The 19,158-nt window shown below is 37.2% G+C and overlaps 1 protein-coding gene across 9 annotated transcripts in view; it reads left to right on the top strand.

Moving 5' to 3' along the window:
• The window catches only part of PTPN3 (protein tyrosine phosphatase non-receptor type 3), a 156,844-nt gene that overhangs the window by 67,991 nt on the left and 69,695 nt on the right, over positions 1 to 19,158 (top strand). For 4 of the 9 annotated variants that reach the window (XM_030265783.4, XM_072924387.1, XM_072924393.1 and 1 more), the window contains exons 2-7: positions 164 to 318; positions 11,517 to 11,624; positions 11,764 to 11,821; positions 12,905 to 12,983; positions 14,341 to 14,385; positions 15,296 to 15,348. In XM_030265783.4, the coding sequence (XP_030121643.2) occupies positions 164 to 318; positions 11,517 to 11,624; positions 11,764 to 11,821; positions 12,905 to 12,983; positions 14,341 to 14,385; positions 15,296 to 15,348 (498 nt within the window). Of the gene's footprint in view, positions 1 to 163; positions 319 to 6,337; positions 6,444 to 11,516; positions 11,625 to 11,763; positions 11,822 to 12,904; positions 12,984 to 14,340; positions 14,386 to 15,295; positions 15,349 to 19,158 lie in introns of those variants that run through there. The other 5 variants (XM_030265784.4, XM_072924391.1, XM_072924389.1 and 2 more) reach the window with 5 other exon arrangements.

The raw sequence follows: 19,158 nt of genomic DNA, 5'->3' as shown, positions 1-19,158 counted from the left end.
TGTTCTGGTTTACAACAGGCCAATTTTACACCTTATTCTTTTTCTGTAAGAAGCATTTGTTAACTTGGGGTGTAATGAGGTCTTCATGATGTTTTAAATTACTCTGAAAAACAAACATAGAGAATTATAAGAACTGTCATTAAACATAATTTTTGTTTTATAGGTTATTCAGCAATAGTTATGAACTCCCGTTTACGAGCCTTAGGTGGGAGGATAAATAACATACGAGCATCAGAGCTACCAAAAGAGAAAACCCGATCAGAAATAATCTGTAACGTCCACTTTTTGGATGGCTCAGTACAAAGCTTCAAAGTCAACGTAAGTTTGGAAAACTACTTTCTTTTTAAATACATAGAAATTTGTTTGAAACTGCAGATGAAAGATGGGACCCTGAGGCATGGTGTCTCCAAAAGTTGTTGTAGATGTAGTTTTGTCGTAACAAATTGCAGAATTGCTGCTTATGAAGTGGATTTTAGAAGTGTTGTTGTAATTTACTTTCAATCCAACGAGCTTCAATGTCATAACATCATGGCATGCAGATTATATCTGGAATTCTATATGATATGGGAACCATGAAGAAAGAGATCTGATGATCATTATCAACTATGAATAAGTAATTCATTTTAAAGGGAACTCCTGAACTGGGATGTGCTTCTTCTTCAAAGGACTAATAAAAAGGACTCCTAGAAGAAGGAGGCCTTATAAATTCCTGCAGTGATCTCAGTACATATTTTCAGAAATGCAAAGATGATGTAAACAGTGAAGATGCTGTGGCTCAGTAGGACCATTCTGTTCAGTCTTTTGTACTTCAATGCAGTCTCTTTATTTGGGTGTGGGAAGGGAAAGGGGAATAATGGAGGTTTGTACTCTGTATTTTTAGTGTATTTTATTCTGCAAGGTTTATAATCTTTAGTACTGATTTAAAATATCAGTTCATTTTTAGATGAAAACAAGGGAAACTTCTCAATCAGCTTTCAATAGAATTATTTGACCATGCAGAAAAATTGTGGATAAATTTAAGATTTGTGTGTATTTCTTTATATGATACTTATTTTATCAGATTTACCTTGAGATGAAACATTTTGCTGAGGAAGCTGTATTGTTTAGATATCTTAGACTACATTATGCTTTCTAGTAGGACATTCAAAACTGCATCTAAAAGTTGTATTTTCCCAAGTCTTATTACAGTTCTCTGCAGACTGATTTGGATATTAATTGAAATATAAATTATCTGATAGGTTAGAAATGTTATTTTCACCATAGTATATCCAGAATTAGTCTCATTTTAGTATGCATTTTGCATGCTATGTGTTCATATATGTGTATAATATTGGGGAGTGGAATAGAAGGAGAAGAAGTAAGAGAAGGGCCAGCATGTTCCGTTGTTTGTCTCCAGCATGCCCTAGGAATTGTCTTGTCTGTCAGTGAGCTGACATAATTGCCACCTGCCCTGCACAAGGATCTGTGTAAAATGAGGAATTCAAAATGGTTTTAAATCCATGCATAGTAGTATATGTGTTCAAAGAGATGTTTGCACATCTTTAGGTGTAGAGCTTGGCCTTAAGTCCAGCACTATACATGAAACTTGCTCTCCATTTCCTCCTTTGGGCACTGAGTGCAAAATGGGAGCCACTGAGAAGGAACTGTCTAGACCTTAAAGCAGCCTTCTGGTAACTAAAGAAAACTGGAGGGGGTCTTTGTACAAGGGCATGTAGTGATACAGCAAGGGGAGACTAGCTTCCAACTGAGAGAGGGTAGATGTAGATGAGAAATTAGGAAGAAATTCTTTGCTGTAAGGGTGGTGAAGCACTGGAATGGGTTGCCCAGAGACCAGCTGCAGATGCAGCTGCTCCATCCTTGAAAGTGTTCAAATCCAGGCTGGAGGAGGTTTTGAACATGGGTCATCATGGCAGGGGAGTTAGAACCAGATGATATTTAAGGTTCTTTCCAACCAAAACCATTCAGTGACTTTTTGAAATTCTGAACCCAACTGATTTCTCTCCATATGTTCAGTGTATCCTTAGGGTACCACTGCTGGTTACTTCCTTCATCCAGGAATTGTAAGGGCCTCCTTTATTGCAGCTGTGATACTGAACCACATAGGGTGATGTAGGACTCATTACTGCTCTACGTGAAACAAGCAGGGAGTGCAGCTACCCTGCTGTGTTATGGACTAAGAAAAGGGTTTCACAGATTTATGTTCTTTGAGTATTGAGCTGGTAATGAGGAAGGCTGTACTTTTCTGTGAGGATGGCCCTTCTTGATTATCTAACCTTGATATCAGCCTAAGAATAGGCTTTGCCACACTGGTAGTGTCATAAGGTCCATTTTTCAAAAGGATTTGAGACCAGCTACAGGAAATTTGTATCCAAGTTCTGCTTACATTAGCAGAAAAGTTCAGCCTGACTGTGTTTGTGTGTTTATTTTAATTGCCAACATAATTCAATTTATCTCTTTGAGCAAAGGATAACTTGGGTCTGTAGTCAGTCTGGAAATCAGCTGGTCATGAACTGAAGGGCATGTACTTATTGGAAAACAATAAGTTTTGCTCTGAACGGATTTTCCCCACTAGTGAAGGCTTTCTGTGTTGCTTTAGAGAAACTATTTCTCATATCAAGATGTTTTTCTCCACATTTAATTCATTTCTGGATGACATGTTAATTGACAGTTCCATATTTTAAAGAAAATAAATATGCATATCACATGGCATAATTATCCAGAAGACAAATTAGCAGAAATGTATTAAATGATGTAGTAGTACATTATTAAAATGAAAGTGCTTTCTGAAGTGACTAGACATAGATACAAGATATGTGGATAAAAAGACCTATTATGTCTTTTGGATATTTTAAATAAGTTTTCTAAGTTGTTTTTTACTTTCTCTGCTTTTACAATTATTACTGAAATATGTTGAATTTTTCTCCTCTGTCAGAGTTTGGAGAACTAGACCTGAACAGGATCACCTCTTCTAAAGCATAGAGTTCAGTGCTTTCTCTTTAAAAGAACTTCAATATTATCAGTGGAAAAGTAAGGTTGGGAATTCTTCAGGGGTATTTGTGGCCTAGTGGTACATGGTTCTGATCTGTGAAGGCTCAACGTTTGAATTGATGTTACACTTTGAACTAACATTAGGCTAATATTTACATATACACAAGTATGCTTTATATTCATTGACATAATTATATTTTTCTTCAACAAATAGTAGAAGTAAAAGTGGAAAAGCAGAATTCTTGAAGCTTGGCCTTTGTCCATTTAATAGTATAAGTGGAATTGGAGAGTTCTCCTATTCTAATGACAGTGGGATGGAAACAGTTGAGCATTACTTTGTCGTGTAGCACCTCTCTGAACTGCTACATGAATAAGAATTTTTATTGCAACAGGAGGATTTCTTTCTTTCAAAGTCATAAGGGGATTATATAGGAAAAAAACATTAAAGAAAAGAAATCTCATGAGTAAGAAGAAACTTAAGATAGATTTACTGTAACTTTAAACAAATGGATATTCCTATGTTGTCGTTTCTGTTATCTTGTTGACAATGTACATATGCTCAAGACTACAAAATACGGGGTGGTTTTAAATTTAATAGAAAGATAATTGATTAAATAATCTAAACTTACAACCCTGAGAACTACTTAGATATTTTGGAATTTTGAACTAGTACAAACATCTTTAAAATGATGGTAGAACATTCATGGTATCTCAAAATACCGAATCTTTCAGAGAATAGAACAGATGGAATAGAGATAAAACTTTCTTTTCATTCTCTAGGAACAAGATCTTTATAGAGCCCACAGAGCTGATTTTCATCAAATTTTGTTACCAAATGGCATGGCACTTTTGTAGTTATACCTATACGTTACTTTGTCCTTTATCATTCTGATGAATGATACTTCAGATGTTACTTTGTTTTCCTAGTGGTTCTGTCTGTAGGAGGGTGAATAAAAACCAAGTATTGTAAAACTGGATAAAGGAAAAAGGAAGGTAAATTTGCATATAGATTTAACCAGAGGAACTTTCTATCTGTTGAGAAACCTGAAGATAGCTGCATAATTTCCTTTCTTAAAATTTGTTCTTATTAATCATTTATCCCAAAGAACATTGGTATTCTGACCAGCTGTAAACAAAGACTTAATTGCAAGAGAGCAGTGCTGTTTTTCTCCTGCACTTGTTTTTCTCCTGGACTTGTTACTTTGGCAGAGTAGTGAAGTGGTTGGCTATTTTGTTCAATGTTTTTATTTAAAAGTTTTACACTACAGTTTCAGTGATGCTGAAATTTCGATTTGTGGTATCACAAAGAGTTCATCAATATAACCTGTGGTATGTGCTGATTTTAGGTCATCATTATCAAGAAAATTTGCATGGGCGAACAGACAGACACATTCCACTACATTGCTTACAGTCCAGAGAGTATGTTAACTATGCAAGGCTGACATGGTCTTTCTTGTTCCACTGTTAACGTGTTTCAGTACTTAGATGCAACATATCCAAAGTCCAGGCAAAGAATAGAAGGTGCATGGAAGCTGAGAGTTGGAAATGTTCTCTCAAAACCACATTTGAGGCAAAGACTTGACTACATTTAGTGCTGAATGTTGCGCTTGACTTTAATTATATCCAGGCTTTCTTGAAGCCTCCCAGTAAACTTCGGGTGTTTCAGTTTTATGGTAAGGTTAACTCACCTCTGTCCCTAACGTCACTTCTGTCATGTTCTAAGACTGTAATGCATGGGCTTTTCACCTGGAGAAAATGTTAGCTGTCATTCTGATATATAGAGAATTTGCTCGTATACCATGTATGAGTGTGCTTAATAGGTGTTCATTATATTATGTATATTATGTTGTGCAATAATGCAAATATATCTGTAACTTTTGATATGAACATGAAGGTATTTTCTGGTTTTGCTCTACTTTGACTCATTTACCAGGAATGACCACTTGGGAAGCATCTCTCAAGTAAACTGACTTTTGAGAAGGTATAAAACAAAGAGTGTCAGATCACTTCTGAACTGCATCTATCTGAGTTAGTATTTTTGTCTTATTACATGGTATTTTTGCTTTTAGACTAGTTGTCTTTTAGTAATAGTGTTTCCTTCTAGAAAAAAAATTATGAGGCTGTAAAAATTCCAAAACTTACATGAATTGAAGCTCAAATTGAAAAGAATGTTTTTCCTTTCCTTCCGCCTCAGTTAAGTTTCTTCTTCAAGTATTTGAGAAGGAGCATGATGCTTAAAATGAACACCCACAATTACTCTTGGTATATTTGAAATAATGGACAGAGGTACAGGTCTTAGAGGTTCTTTTTGATTGTGGGTGTGAGTTTTATTATTTTAAACCAATCATAGAAAAATGCAATGATGCAGAATTTTTTCTATGTCTGTCACCAAGTTTTCCTGCTGTGTATTGTTTGATAATGCAGGACGGTTTAATGCTACTCTGTGTCCCTGCATGTTGAAAGAACTGCTGTATGAAGTTTCAGGCTGGCAACAAATATTTAGTTTTTTATTTAGTCAGGTTAGTATACTTGACTGGAAAGCAGTAAGACAGTGTGAAATTTGATGATGCCTCTAAGGACAGTGAGAAAGTGATCTGCCCTACAGCAGGCTTCCCTTTGTGGGGCAAGACTTCATAATAAATGTTGAAGGAAAGAATTAGTGGAGGGGAAATTTTTCCAAAGTTAGAATGGAATGACTAACCTCATATATATGTTTGTTTTAAATAATTTCTGTGAGGCAGAGGAAATGCAGTGGGTTAAAACTCTATCCATTTATAAATATTTTGTATGACCTTTATATAGGAAAATACTGTGCTAAAGTGTATGGAATTTAGAAATGTTATGGGGTGGGCAAGGAGTTGGCTGAGGAGGTGGTTGTGGATCTTAGTGAAAAGGAGATATTAAATAGTGCTAAAGCGAGTTCTTTACCGTCAGATTTCCTTAATGAAAACTCTTGAAACTTTTTCAAAAAATCAAAAATATTAAATTTGAGGCCTTATTAACAACAAAAAGATACAGGAATATGAGGTAGCAGGTTATCTTGAACAAGGAATAATTGCAGTGAGGGAAATCAGTAGTGTAAACTAATAGCTTTTATGAGATGAGGTAATGTTTTCTTACGCTCAGTTTTCAGTTGCAAACAATAGAGAACAGTGGCAGTTTGCAGACTGAGCTGCTCATGTATTACTGTTCAGAAAAATGATTCTTGCGCACCAGGCAAGAATCTTCAGCCAGTGTCAAGGAAGTATTAACAGTGTTAGTCTTGGCATCGAGGCAACCCTCCAGGGAATGTCACATGTGGATCCTGGCCACTTGTTGACAAAAGAGGGAAGTTGCAGTCAGGCAGGCACAGAAAGTAGAACTAGGCTGTTCTGTAGAAGACTGGACCTTAGGAAAGAGCCTGTTCTGTTTATTCTACATGAACAAAATCTTCTATGGTTGAATAAGAGCATCAGGTCAGTAAATAAATTCCAGGAAGAGAAAAGGACAGAGATAGCAGAAGAGCAAATTAGTTGTGTCTTAAATTACTGTGGAAATTAAAAGGAAGTGGTAGCACTGTATTCAGGCTCATGCATCTTTTAGGACCAAAGGACGTAGGCTGTCTGGTTGTGAATGAGTGTTACAGGCTAAATTAGGAAAGGTTGACTTCAAACAGCACATGCGGGGCAGTGGGCATTGTGTCTGAAGGGAGCCTGAATTTGCAGAAGCTTAGGTGGTGCTTAGCTGGGAGGTTATCATTACCTGAGAGTTGGGGCAAAGCTTCTGCAGAGGACAGGGAGATATGCTTTACATTGCACTGTCCTCTGAAATTGTCACTTTGTACTGCTTACCAGAGAATGTAACAATCTGAAGAACTTTACATGCAGATTTACCTCTTTAGGCCATGGTTCTAACATTTTCACCTTAAGTTTATGCAGTTGTTAGGGCAGTGAGACCAGCCTAGTCCGGGTTCTAGGCAATATTTGACATTAAAAAGTAATGAAGGGCTTTTTTCTCTTCACAGTTGTTTAACTTACTAGAAATTGAATTTGACTAATTTAAATTCCCTAAATGTTGTAGGAGCTTGTTGTGGCATGGGTAGAATGTAACATGTGTTAATTATAGGTGCTTTAAGTATTAATTTTTGGCCTATCCAACATAAGTTGTAATTGATTTGAAGACAGATTTAAGTGGAGGTGAATAGTGTGTGGTTATGAGGTGGTTGATGCAAAGCTTTTAACAGTTCAGAATAAGGATTGGTAGAAATATCATGAAGGTGAAATAAATGAAAAGTTGTTTTCAGGTGGAAACACAAACTTCTTGATAATGTTTTTCTTTCCAGTAAAAGCTTTGAAATTCTTAAGAGCTTGTGTCATTATAGCAGTGTAGGCTAGTGAGGAAAACAAATCATTTTTAAATGACACTGTAGAAAAACAGGAGCTTAATTAGGAATGCCTTAAGTACTTTCCCTAATGGTTGATAGGGTTAAGGAGAACTTGATTCTAATGCCCATTATAGCTGAGCAGTGTTCATGTTTTTGCCCTCCTATGGCACAGGGGAGTGAAAATAGGATGTTTTGTAATATTACACATTATAATATTTGAATATGCTGTGGCTATGAATTGTATTGGAATGGATGTCAAAATTCAGAAGCTTTGATTTACATCAAAGCTTAGCCTGCCTCACTTTACACCTAGGTCTCAAAACTGTTAATTTACAAAATAAGTTGAAGACTGTGCAGCATGAGTTGCATGGTCACTTTTAAGTGTATAGACTGAAAAATAATTCAAATATTTCTTAAAGCAATGCCAAAATTAAGGAAGTAAACATTTCCTTGAAAAATAACAAACTTCCTTATAATTGGGAATTTTAACAAGAAGACTTGAACAACTTAAAATAATATATTTTACTTTGCTTAGATTTCTTGACTGGGTGCTTGATCTGGGCAATGGGACAAAAATTCTGCATTTATTACCAGAGGGCAAGAACTGGAACCATATAATAGTAATTCTGGAAATTATTTTTTCCTAGGAAATGTGGAGAGGCAGAAGAGAAGTAAACAGATGTGTAGGTGGATGAGACTAGTGCTGGCTGAGCAGCTGGGGTTAGTGTTGGGAGACCCATGGGAACATTGCAGAGAGAGCTCTGCTAAGCAAGAATGTCATAGTGGGGAGCTTGCTTGTCTTTACAGGAAACACTGAGAAGGCTGACTAATTCATGTATGCTGGGGGAGAGGCAGGAATGCAGTTGTGAGGGGATGGGGAGAGAGAAGGTGAAGGCATCTGAATTGGGATGAAAGACTGGAAGCATGGAAATCCAGAAAGGAATTCGGAGATAATGCTGTTGTGAAGAAAGGAGACCAAAAGGAATAAGATGTGTTGAAATTCAAACTAAAAGTTAGCAGAAGAATCTGCCCTCTGTGGTCTTGTTCCTGCCCCATTTGTAATGAAACCTGATATTCCTGAACACCTTCTTTCATCAAAGTATCTATCCCATCCCCTGTAATTACTGCTTTTGGTCATTATATAACTTTAGAAGCTCATTTAGGTGCTGTCAAAAGTGCACACCATAGGTGTCCAATTAGACTTCTGAGTTGTGCAGGTGTTATGATGACGCTTAAAAGTGTTTAATTTTCTGCTTATAAAAACCCAACCCTGGGGAAATGAATATGGTCAATGCTAAAGATGAGCTCACTGATGTGAGGAAATGCCCATTATTTCAGAGGGCACAATCGGCTGTTTCCATAAGGCCCTCTTGTGTACACATATGGGTAATTTCTGATAGACAAATCTCAGTCTGCATGGTGGAGGCAATGGCACGGATGGTGCTGGACAGAGCTGCCTGACAGTGCATGATTTTGTGTGATGAGGAATGCATGGTTGCATGGCCCTTACCTGTCACTGACAGTTTGGTTTCTAAGCTGGATTTTTTAGGCCTACGCTATTTCAGAAAAAAGTGGGATTTGATTTGTGCTCTGGATTGACTATTCCAGCAGCCTATTGGAAAGGTGGGGAGTGGGAATGTGCAGCTAGGGTAGAAGGAGGGCACAAAGCTGCAGCTCTTAGTGGCTGCACAGCCTTTACAGGCCTGTGTGGACTTATATTTATTGCAAGATCTCAACTGTTCTCTCTGAAAGTTAAATAAGATGGGAGACTGCTGGAGAGGAAAAGGTAGTCTCAACAGTTGGGTGTTGCCTACATTTTTTTCTCCACATGTGACTTTACTCCAGAAAAATGGGCACAGCTTTTCACAGGAGGCCAACAGCCCCATATGGTAACACTGATCATTCAAGTCACAAATGAGCTGTCAGGAGTTTTGCTCTAGCAGAATATCCAACATATTATGTTGGATAATATTCCATCCTCCAAAATAAGATGGGCCAAGTGGGTGTCCTTTGCTTGAAATTTTGTTTTACTTTTCCCATCTTTCTAAAAAGGAAGAATGCTCCTATGAGATAAGGAAAGAATGCAGTTTAACACTCAATCACAAGAGTGTTGTACCCTATTAAAAAAACCCCATAAAAATCTGTCTTCTGAACAGGACTTACTGGGCTTCTCTATTAGCAAAAAAGGTTTAAGCAAAGAATTTAATTGCCTTATAAGTAGACACTCTTATATACTGAGCAAGACTGGGGCCAGCCGCAGTAATGGGGTTTATACATGAAGTCCTTTGTTTCAAGACATTATTTTCCAAAAAATCAAGAAGTTTTCTTAAGAAATCAGAACATAATAAAACCAGAACTGATTTTTAAAAAAATATATTCAAGAGTAAAGTGCATTCCAAATAATTTTCTTTTGCAGTTCAAATAATTTTCCTCTGAGTTTTTGTTTGGTTGGTTTGGGGGTTTTTTGGGTTGGGGTTTTCAATGTGTGCAGATTATTTCTGCTTTTAAGAGAGACATTTGGAAAAATCTTAAAGTAATTAGGAAACTGTTTTCTTTTGTTTCCTTTTTTATTTTTTCAATAAAAAAAGCAAACTGGCCTGATTTTTGCTCAGTCCAGCAATTCTATATATAAAATTCTAGAGCTAGGATGCTGTAGAGCTCTGCACTCGCTGAATACTGTCACAGTCAAAGCATACTGAACTTGGGGATAATAATTGAATTTACTACAAAAAAAATCAGAGCAGGATAAGAAGTAAAATAAATCTTAAAAACACTTTCCCACCAGTCATCCCTCCTTCTGAGGCTCTACTTCTCCCTGCAGTGGCACAAGAAGACAGGGAATGGGGATTTTGGCAAGTTTGCCACAGGTTGTTTCTCCTGCTGTTCAGGGACAGAAGTCCTTCCCCTGCTCCACTGTGTGTCACTCCCACAGGAGACAGTTCTCCACAGAGTTCTTCAATGGGCTTCCTATGGGCCACAGTTTTTCACAAATTGCTGCAATATGGATCGCTTTTCCCTGAGGTGCAGCCCTTCAGGGTCACAGGTTCTACCAGCAAACCTGCTCCAGTGTGGGTTTCTCTCTTCATGGATCTGCAGGTCCCTGCCAGAAGCCTGTTTCACCACTGGCTTCTCATTGATGCACAAGCTCCTTTCAAGCATCCCTGCTCTGCCATGTGACCCTCCACAGGCTGCAGGTGGATCTCTGCCTCTCTTGTGGGACTCCATGGGCTACAAGGACAGAGTTGCTTTGCCATGGTCTGCAGGGGAATCTCTGCTCTGGTGCCTCTCTGGTACCAAACTCTAGCCACACAAACCCAATACAGCAAGCTCTCTATTACTTAGTAGCATATTTAGGATTGCAGTCTTGTTAAAGGGGGTTTTGTTTTTTTTCTTTCTGTGTTTGATGTTTTTTTTTTTTTAATGGAATTGGTTCATAGTGTTCCGTGGCAGAAGTTGGTTAATCTGTTCTCCACAATGCCATGCAATGGAGTTTATTTTTTTGTCTGGGGGTAATTATACCAGCATTGGACTTCTGATCTCTGCTGCCTGTTTGATACCATGTTGTACCAGTTGTTCTGTGATTCCTGTCATGGGGGACATCTAGGCAGAAAATGAGGTGGCTGAATGGCAGCTGAGCATGTGGACACTAAGGGGCAGGTGAACGTGCAGGCTGAAGTATGGGATCTCATGCCTGGATCACAGGATCCCCTCCTTTTTTTTCCCATCCTACTGTATCTTACTTTGCCTTTTATTAGCTGATGTGGAAGCACAGCGTGCTGCTTTGTGGTGACAGCAGGAGCCAGAACAGCCCCATGTGCTTCCATCCCTGCAGACTGCCACTCCGGGGAAGGGCATGGCTCACACTGTGGGCAAGAGAGAGGGGTGGGCTGCTTACAATGAATTTACTGCACTCACATCAAGGGCTGGAATACATGTCTCTTCATATTAGGAAATTTCATGTGCCTGAAGCATTTTGGGAAGAAATCCAAACCTTTATCAGAATAAAGATTTTATTGCTGAAAAAACTTTGAATTGATGAATTAGCGGCTGTTTTGTTCATGAGTTGTGTTAGGAAAAAACCAAAACCAAATTAGTTTCAATTAATTGTATCTTAAAATGTATAAGTGTTGCAGATTTCACTTACGAACTTTTCTTTTTTTTTCAGAAACAAGACACTGGACAGATTTTGTTGGATATGACCTATAACCAGCTGGGTGTGACAGAGAAGGAATATTTTGGTTTACAGCAAAATGAGACTTCAGTAGATTCACCTGTAAGTATAGTAAATAATAAATGTGTGTGCATGTATATGTGTGTATAACTATATACACATGTATGTATACACACATATTCATGCACACACATGCACATAAACAGCATTTATTTGTAAATATTTTTAATCCATCTAATAGTTTTTCATTTCACAGCGGTGGCTTGAACCAAGCAAACCTATTAGAAAACAGTTAAAAGGTAAGACTTATTTTTACTATCTTGATTGTAAATTTGCAGTTCTGTTTTTCTATGTTCTTATGGCTAGAACAAAAGCCTATTGTCCAGATGGTAGATTTTTCTTCAAGAGCAAGTCTTGTGTCTACCAGTCTTTTCAGCAGATCCTTCTCCTTACTCCTGCCTGAGTGGAAATAAGACCTGGTAGGTTATTAACTTTAATGCTGTAATAGCAGCTAAACCTGGTTTCTCAGCAGTGTTAGACATGCTTAGATGGCCATGAGAGCAGCAATCATATTGTGGTGCCAGTAAATTCCTCCTGAGAGGGAAGTAAAAGAAGAGGGGTTTTGATTGAGGGAGGAATAGCCAGTTTCATATGGTAGGTTCTGACAATTTCTTGTCTCGCATAGAATAAGAAACCCCAAATTTATGCATTTTTATTAAAAAACAACTAACAAAAAAACCCCAAAAAAAACCCCACAACATGCCACACACTTCCAGGTGCATGTGTTGTTCTAGTATGTCTTGTTTCATACAGCTCTGGGTAACACAGAATGCCTACCAATAAGGACAGCCCAGCCAGCATAACCCTGGCTGGAGAGAAGCTTAGAAGTGGCACTGTCCCAGTTTGTGCTGTGACACTTGAGATATGTTTTTCAGCACTCTCATTTCTGCCTTGTGCTACAGATCATACATTTTTATTTCCAGTCATATACCAAAGTAACATGTTGGACTGCTGTAATTTAATGCATTTATATGTTAGGTAGAACTGAGTATTATCCCAACTGAGACACCTTAACTATATTTAGTGCTTTTCTCTCTTCTAATTCTTGAGGAAGCAAAGGAAGCTCATAATGCCTTTTATGCAAAGTAGTAGTTTAAATGAAAGCATTACTACATTTGAGAGTATTTTCTTCTCAAAGTTGGTGTTGGGGCATCAGGAGAGACTTCTCATAGTGTCTTTCAGTTTCATGAAAAAAATACATGAGATTGTTCATGTACAATACTTGTGGTTGTTCATGTAATTTTTCTGTAAATATAGAAATGAAATTATTGCTCTCTTTCGGTTTTAAACTAAATATTTATTTACTTTCTAAAACATTGCAGGAGGTTTTCCCTGCACGCTTCATTTTCGTGTAAGGTTTTTTATACCTGATCCTAACACACTTCAGCAAGAACAAACCAGGTAACTTCTATTTGATGTTTGCCTTCATGAACTAAGAATGTGTCTTGCCCATGTCTACAGCTTGGCAAATTATGCTTTATTACATAGATAACTTTTTAAAACTCTTGGTATAGAATGTATTTGGAGTGGAGAACTTAATGCCATGCTCATTATAAATAGTTTCTGATATACACAGCTTACAGCTTTGAGATACAGCTGGAGTATAAGTTAGTACAAAGATGTAGGTTTTAAAAGTACCTTTACTTGCATCTTGAATTTTTTTTTTTTTTGAGTCTGCTTACCCTAGGTCTATCTAGCTTAGTTTTGTATCAACACTGAGTCAGTTTTGAACATGTGTAGTAGATTTAATGCTGAGGGTGTGGGAGGGTGGGGTTTATTTTTTTTTGGGAAGAACAGATAACAGTTCTTGTTTTCTAATTTGCCCATTACTTGTAGCATGTATAATGCTTCAGTTTACAGTAGACTTCTGAAGTTTTATTTTTAAACCTGTCTCTGAATTTTTTGGGGTGATGGGGTGCATGAATTATAAGCAATTTTCAATTAATTTGTCACAAGATTTTAATTGAATACTTATTTTGTTCAGTGCCTGTAAATTAGAGTTTAGAATTTGAAGGCACACGTTAATCTGGCCATTAATCTGGCATTGCTGTAACATTTTCATTGTTTATTAATTTCAGTGACTTGGGAATATAAATAGTACAACACGTGAAATTATATTTCTTGTAGAAAATTTAGCTTTTCACCTGTTTTGGTATTTGTTAATCATGCAGTTTCAAGCTGTTCTGCAGTTTAAAACTGAAATTATTCTAAGATCTCCTCTTTAAAGTTCTTCACATGCCCACTCTTCAGTATCACTATAAACTAACATGGTCAAACACACTAACGAGGAAGACTGAACTGCTCTTGGAGAATTGTTTAAGAGCTCTTTGTCAGCATATGCTGCTAGAGAAATGTCTCATCCTTCACTAAGTAGCTCCAAGATAGACTCTCACAGTCAATTTTGATTGGGATTTGGGGTGTTCTGCCTTTTAAATTTTTTAAAAAATTGGATTAAAAATGAGTATTCCAGGGAGAAAAAGAGCCAGTTCAGTGATGATTTGGTTTTTGTAGTGTTAATTGCGACATTAATACCTTGGCCCTGGAGTTGCAGTAGAGACTGCCAAAGATCCTTAAAAATGTTGTGAGAGTAAGTGGGTGTATGATTGCATATTTGTAAATGCCACCAATATTTGTTCATCTGTTTATATAGCTTGCTGGGAAATCTAATGAAGTAAAACTAATATATGTAGCTTTTAAAATCATACCATTTAAAAATAAATGCACGTTTGTTTTTTTTTCCCCAAAAAATATTTTCTAGGCATTTATTCTTTCTGCAGTTGAAGATTGATATTGCAGAAGGAAGGTAATAAGAATCTTAACTTTTTCTATAATTCTTTTAAAAATAAAATTAAAAAACTTTTGACCTGAGGGTATTGTTGCTGTAAAATTATCCCATTTTTCCCATAAATATGCCTTGTGAAACATTGTTTTAAAGGAAAATCACATTGCTTGGAAATGTTACAAACTTTCTCATAGCTCACTTATTAAGAACAGTTTAAAAGTCTGTTGTGACTGAGCTATAGGAGATGCTATGTGTCAACAGGCTCAACATCAGCCACATAGGTATTTATGCAAGGCTTGGTGTGCCAGGCATGGAATTCCAAACCTGGGGACCTTCTACGTAGTGCAGTAATCAGGAGTAGCAATGGGCAGTTCATGCTATAGTTTCTCATTATTTCAGGGTTATATTACCTATATGGCGGGCATATACCCAGTGGCTTATTTGGCTGTGATTTCTGTGTGTTTGTACATTAAAAAAGTAAAAAGGAAAACATGGTCCAAATATTTGCTGCCAAATGTCAGTTGCCTACAGGTGTTGGCCTTTTCTTTTATAAAGTGAGTTTTGGTCATAAGATCAGAGCTGTCTTTGTGCTTGGCATTTGGGTAATTTTAGTGTTTGTTTTAAATACACCAGAATGCAGCTATTAAAGTAATGTCCAGAGCCCCATAAAAATATTTTCTCCTTTTTCCTTCCTGTCTAAGCAACCAGCAAGAGTTTGAGCATGTCCTTTTCTGATTAATTCCTTCTGTTCACTTAAGGGACTGTTTAATATCTGGTTGTACTGTGCTTTAACAATCAAACTAAGTAAGAAAAAATCAGATACTCTCTTGAAGATAAATCAGTCTTCGCATACTGAACTAATTGTGAGACAGTTTCAATAAGACATACATACAGCCTATGTTTAAATAAATTTATTTCCTCTCCTTTCCAGGTTGTCATGCCCCATTAGTTCTGCTGTTGTATTGGCATCATATGCAGTACAATGTAAGTAATAATCAACCATTATTTTGTTAATAAATTTATTTTGCCAATAGCTATCTTGGCTGTTTGGCACTGAAAACTCAGGCAAGATTTCTTTCCTTATCTATTTGTGCAGAGTATTCAGTGTGCAGGTGAAGGTTATTAAAGCAGCCTCCAGAGACAGTCTTAATAGGAAAAGAATACCTTTTAGGCCTGTAAAAAAAAAAAAAAAAAAAAAGAAGTTTATACAAGAATAATGTTGCTATTTATGTGTGCTTCTGACTGTGACAAAAAAAAGTCAGGTTTGCATTGTCAGTGGAAACAAAACTGTGAAGCTTACTGTGTATTACAATAGCTATGAGAAAGCATTCCAAGGAAATAAGTGGTCATCTAGAGAGCAGATAAGAGGAAGGTAAACTCATGATTAAGAAAGTACAGTGTTCTTACACAATGTTTGTTTCATGGAATTTAGTTTGTTATGTAAAACTGGCCCTTTGCAACACATTTAAGGTGACTCTACATATAAGAACTTGCATCCTTCTCATCTGCCTTCAGCTGGCAAAAAAATTTCAAATGATTATACTAGAAAAACAATTTCTGTAGGAAAACCAAATTGGAGTCTGACAATGCCTCACAAGCATCCTCAACAGTTAATAAAAAACAGCTGGAGGAAGATCTGTCTCATTAAACAAATAAAGAAAAGAAAACAGGTTGGGGTTTTAGTGGAGTCTGCATATTTGTTACGATAGGGGAAAATAAGTGAGAATAGTTGTGTAATTATTTGGCTGAATCTCATTTCTGTTATGGAAAGGCTAACAAGACCCATAGAAACAACTGAGATAATTTTTGTTTGAAATAAGAACCAAGCTATAATAATTAAAGAGTGGTTTTCAAAGAGGAATGTGATAAACTCTTAGTATCTGTTGAAACCCTAAGAGTCTATGAAACATTTGCTTTTATGTTTAGGCATATCATGTGTTGCATCCTTTTATAAAATGAAACTGTAATCAGATTCATACTTCAGTAAGAACAGCTGAAATTTTCCAAATTTCTCACAGTTTTGGTGCCAATGAAATGCATCCTGCTCTGGTGTTTCTGAGGCCCAGTAAGGGCACTTGAAGGCTCAAACACTCTGCACTATTAGGATTGCTAAGTGAATTGGTGATCCAATTGTGCTAAAGCTCAAAAATGGAGAATGCAAAGATTTTATCAAAAGGGAAATTAATTATGCCCTATCTAGTGTACCCCAAATCTCAAAGTTCTTCCTGCTTCCCCTTCAGTTTTACGACTGTTCCCTTCTTAGTACTTAGGCTAGGATACCTACTAATGCAGTTACCTATACTAAAGGAGAATGATAGAAGGATGGTGAAGATTGTCAAAGGGTGCTAGTGTGTTTTAATCATTGTCTTTCATGGTGTATTCTGGATTCTCCTTCGCCATTTTAACTGTTTTTTCTAACTTCTGACAGTGCTGCTTTTACCAGGCGGTGGGGATTTGTTTTTGTTTCTTTTTGTTTTTTAATTAAAAAACCCACAGCACAAAAAACCCCAAACCCAAAAGTAACAATTTTTTTTAATCTGATTTCCTTTATGTTCCTGTTTGTGTGATAACTGATATTTATTCACTGCATTGGTAAGGTATGAAATGTTCAACAGAAAGACATTCTCCCTTAAGGTTTTTTTTTTTTCTTTGCTTTTACTGGAAGATGATGGCATAAGAAAGATATTTTTAAAATCAAGGATTTAAGTCTCCTTACTGAGTCATGTTTGCTGTTATTCCTGTCAATTGAAATTGTTTTAAGTAGTTTTCTATATGTGTTTTAATTTCTAATCTTACTTAGTAAGGAAAGCTGAAGTTCTTGGTATGAGGTAGCTACTTATAAGAAATGCATTGTTTGAGGTTGCCATGAATCAGTTCAACCTGAGCTATTTACTGCCACTTCTTTGTGGCAGAAAGGTGGCTTTCAGGCTTCTCTCTCCTTCAGCAGCTTCTCTTGCATGCAGAAGGGAAAATCCTTGTTGTCTGACAGCCTTGTGGGTTGTTTATTTAAAAGGTGTAGCAGTTGTTGCTGATGGAAGAGCTGAAGCCGATCTCCTTCACAGTGTGTGAAGTCTGGTGTTTGACATTTCTGCTCTTGCTCCTTAACTAAAGTTTTTCCGTGTGCTGGTTGTATGATTTGCCTTCAGAGGCTTTGTCTGAGTTTTGCAAGGGGACAGTTTTTGGTGCTATCTGCTGGGATGCTGCTTCTCTGTAGTGCCCTGTGCTCAGGCATTTGCTTCTGAAATAAAGTTCTGACGTGTCCCTCTGCCCTGCTGCAGCACACCCTGCGTTGCCTGGTGGGGCTGAGTTACAGGGGAATGTAACTGGGTGTGAGTACTATGTCTGAAGAATGTGTGACTGAACCTGATTACGAACATAGTTCAGACCCTTCAAGAATAAGTTCTTAGTGTATTATCAGGAATGTGCTTTGTGACAAAACAGTCAGTGGAGTTTGAAATATTTTTTTCTTTAAGAAGAACTTGTAAGATGCATTTTGAATAATATCATCATTGTGAAGCTGGAAGGATGCACTCATACTGAAAAATCTTAAATTGTGTGTTTTTACTATTGTAAAATGGGAATGTTGTACCATATAAAACCAAATATAGAAACCTATACAGTATGATGAGTCCTTTTTTTTTTATTTTTAAATGGTGATTTAGCACCACTTGTTTTCTATCACTTCATGTAGGAAATTGCCTTTTCCAGGGCATTTAAATGCCCAGCTACTGGTATGTAAGAAATCCCATATATTTCATGAGAATATGCTCTTATGTTAATAAATCCATTGCTGACTTGGGACTTGAATCTGGAGAACAGCAAAAAAAACAGCAAAGGTGTTATGAATGCTTCTAAGCTTGTTTTTTCCCTGAGCATCAGTTGCTCTTGTCTCCTGCAGTACTGCTCCTCTCAGCCCTGCTTTGAGACCCAGGAATCATTTCTAGCACACTGCTATCTGTCTTTGGGACTTTCAGAAGTCCCAAACTGTTCAGAAAGGGGTTGACTGGTTTCTAGGGCTTCCAATGGACTTTTTCTTCTAAGGAAAGGAAGGCTGTTCATGATGAGGAGTCAAGGAAAGCTGAACTTAGTGTGAAAGTTTCTCAGGAACTGGGAATAAGAGTGTTAGAATTTTGGGAATGCCAGAAGATTGATATCCCAGAGATAGAGGTGGGCTGCAAGACTTAGAGAACAGCAACAGTAGTTCCTGAGTGAGGCCTGACTCTTCTAATTTGCCTTCATTTTGCCTCACTTTATAAAAATTAGGTTGACCCCTCAGACTTGCTAGTTTATGGAAAACTCTCTCTTTTCATGGTTATCATTTGGGGATTTTTCTGTGTTTGCTCCCCATCCATGCTTTCTTGAAGTGAAATAGTGCTCATATGGACATCTCATATAAGCTGAGAGATTTGCTTACAGATCAGCCAGGTTTCTGCTTGCTTCTTTCCAGGGCATCTTTAACCCTTGTGCCTTAAAATCAAAATCAGACTGGATTAGTAGAGAAAACTTTGAGCTGAATTTCCAGGTTTAAAATTACTTACTAGGTGTGTTGGGCAGTCTGAGGATTGTGTGTGTGTCACATCTGTTCTGTTGAAGCCTGCAACAGTGCTGTTCAGCCAGAGGTACCTTTTATCATATCTTACAGTACCTGTCATCAGCAGTGCCAGTGTTATCTGTGTGATGCTGATGAAACACCCAATACAAGAATCACCTTGGAGAGATTAATTGAAAAACATGGTTCACTGAATTCTAGATTGCTGCTCCTGAGCTTGCTAGCATCTCTGTACAACAATAATC

This window comes from Taeniopygia guttata, chromosome 2 (assembly GCF_048771995.1).
Source record: "Taeniopygia guttata chromosome 2, bTaeGut7.mat, whole genome shotgun sequence".
Taxonomy (NCBI): Eukaryota; Metazoa; Chordata; class Aves; order Passeriformes; family Estrildidae; genus Taeniopygia; species Taeniopygia guttata.
This window is presented reverse-complemented; position numbering and strand designations above follow the sequence as displayed.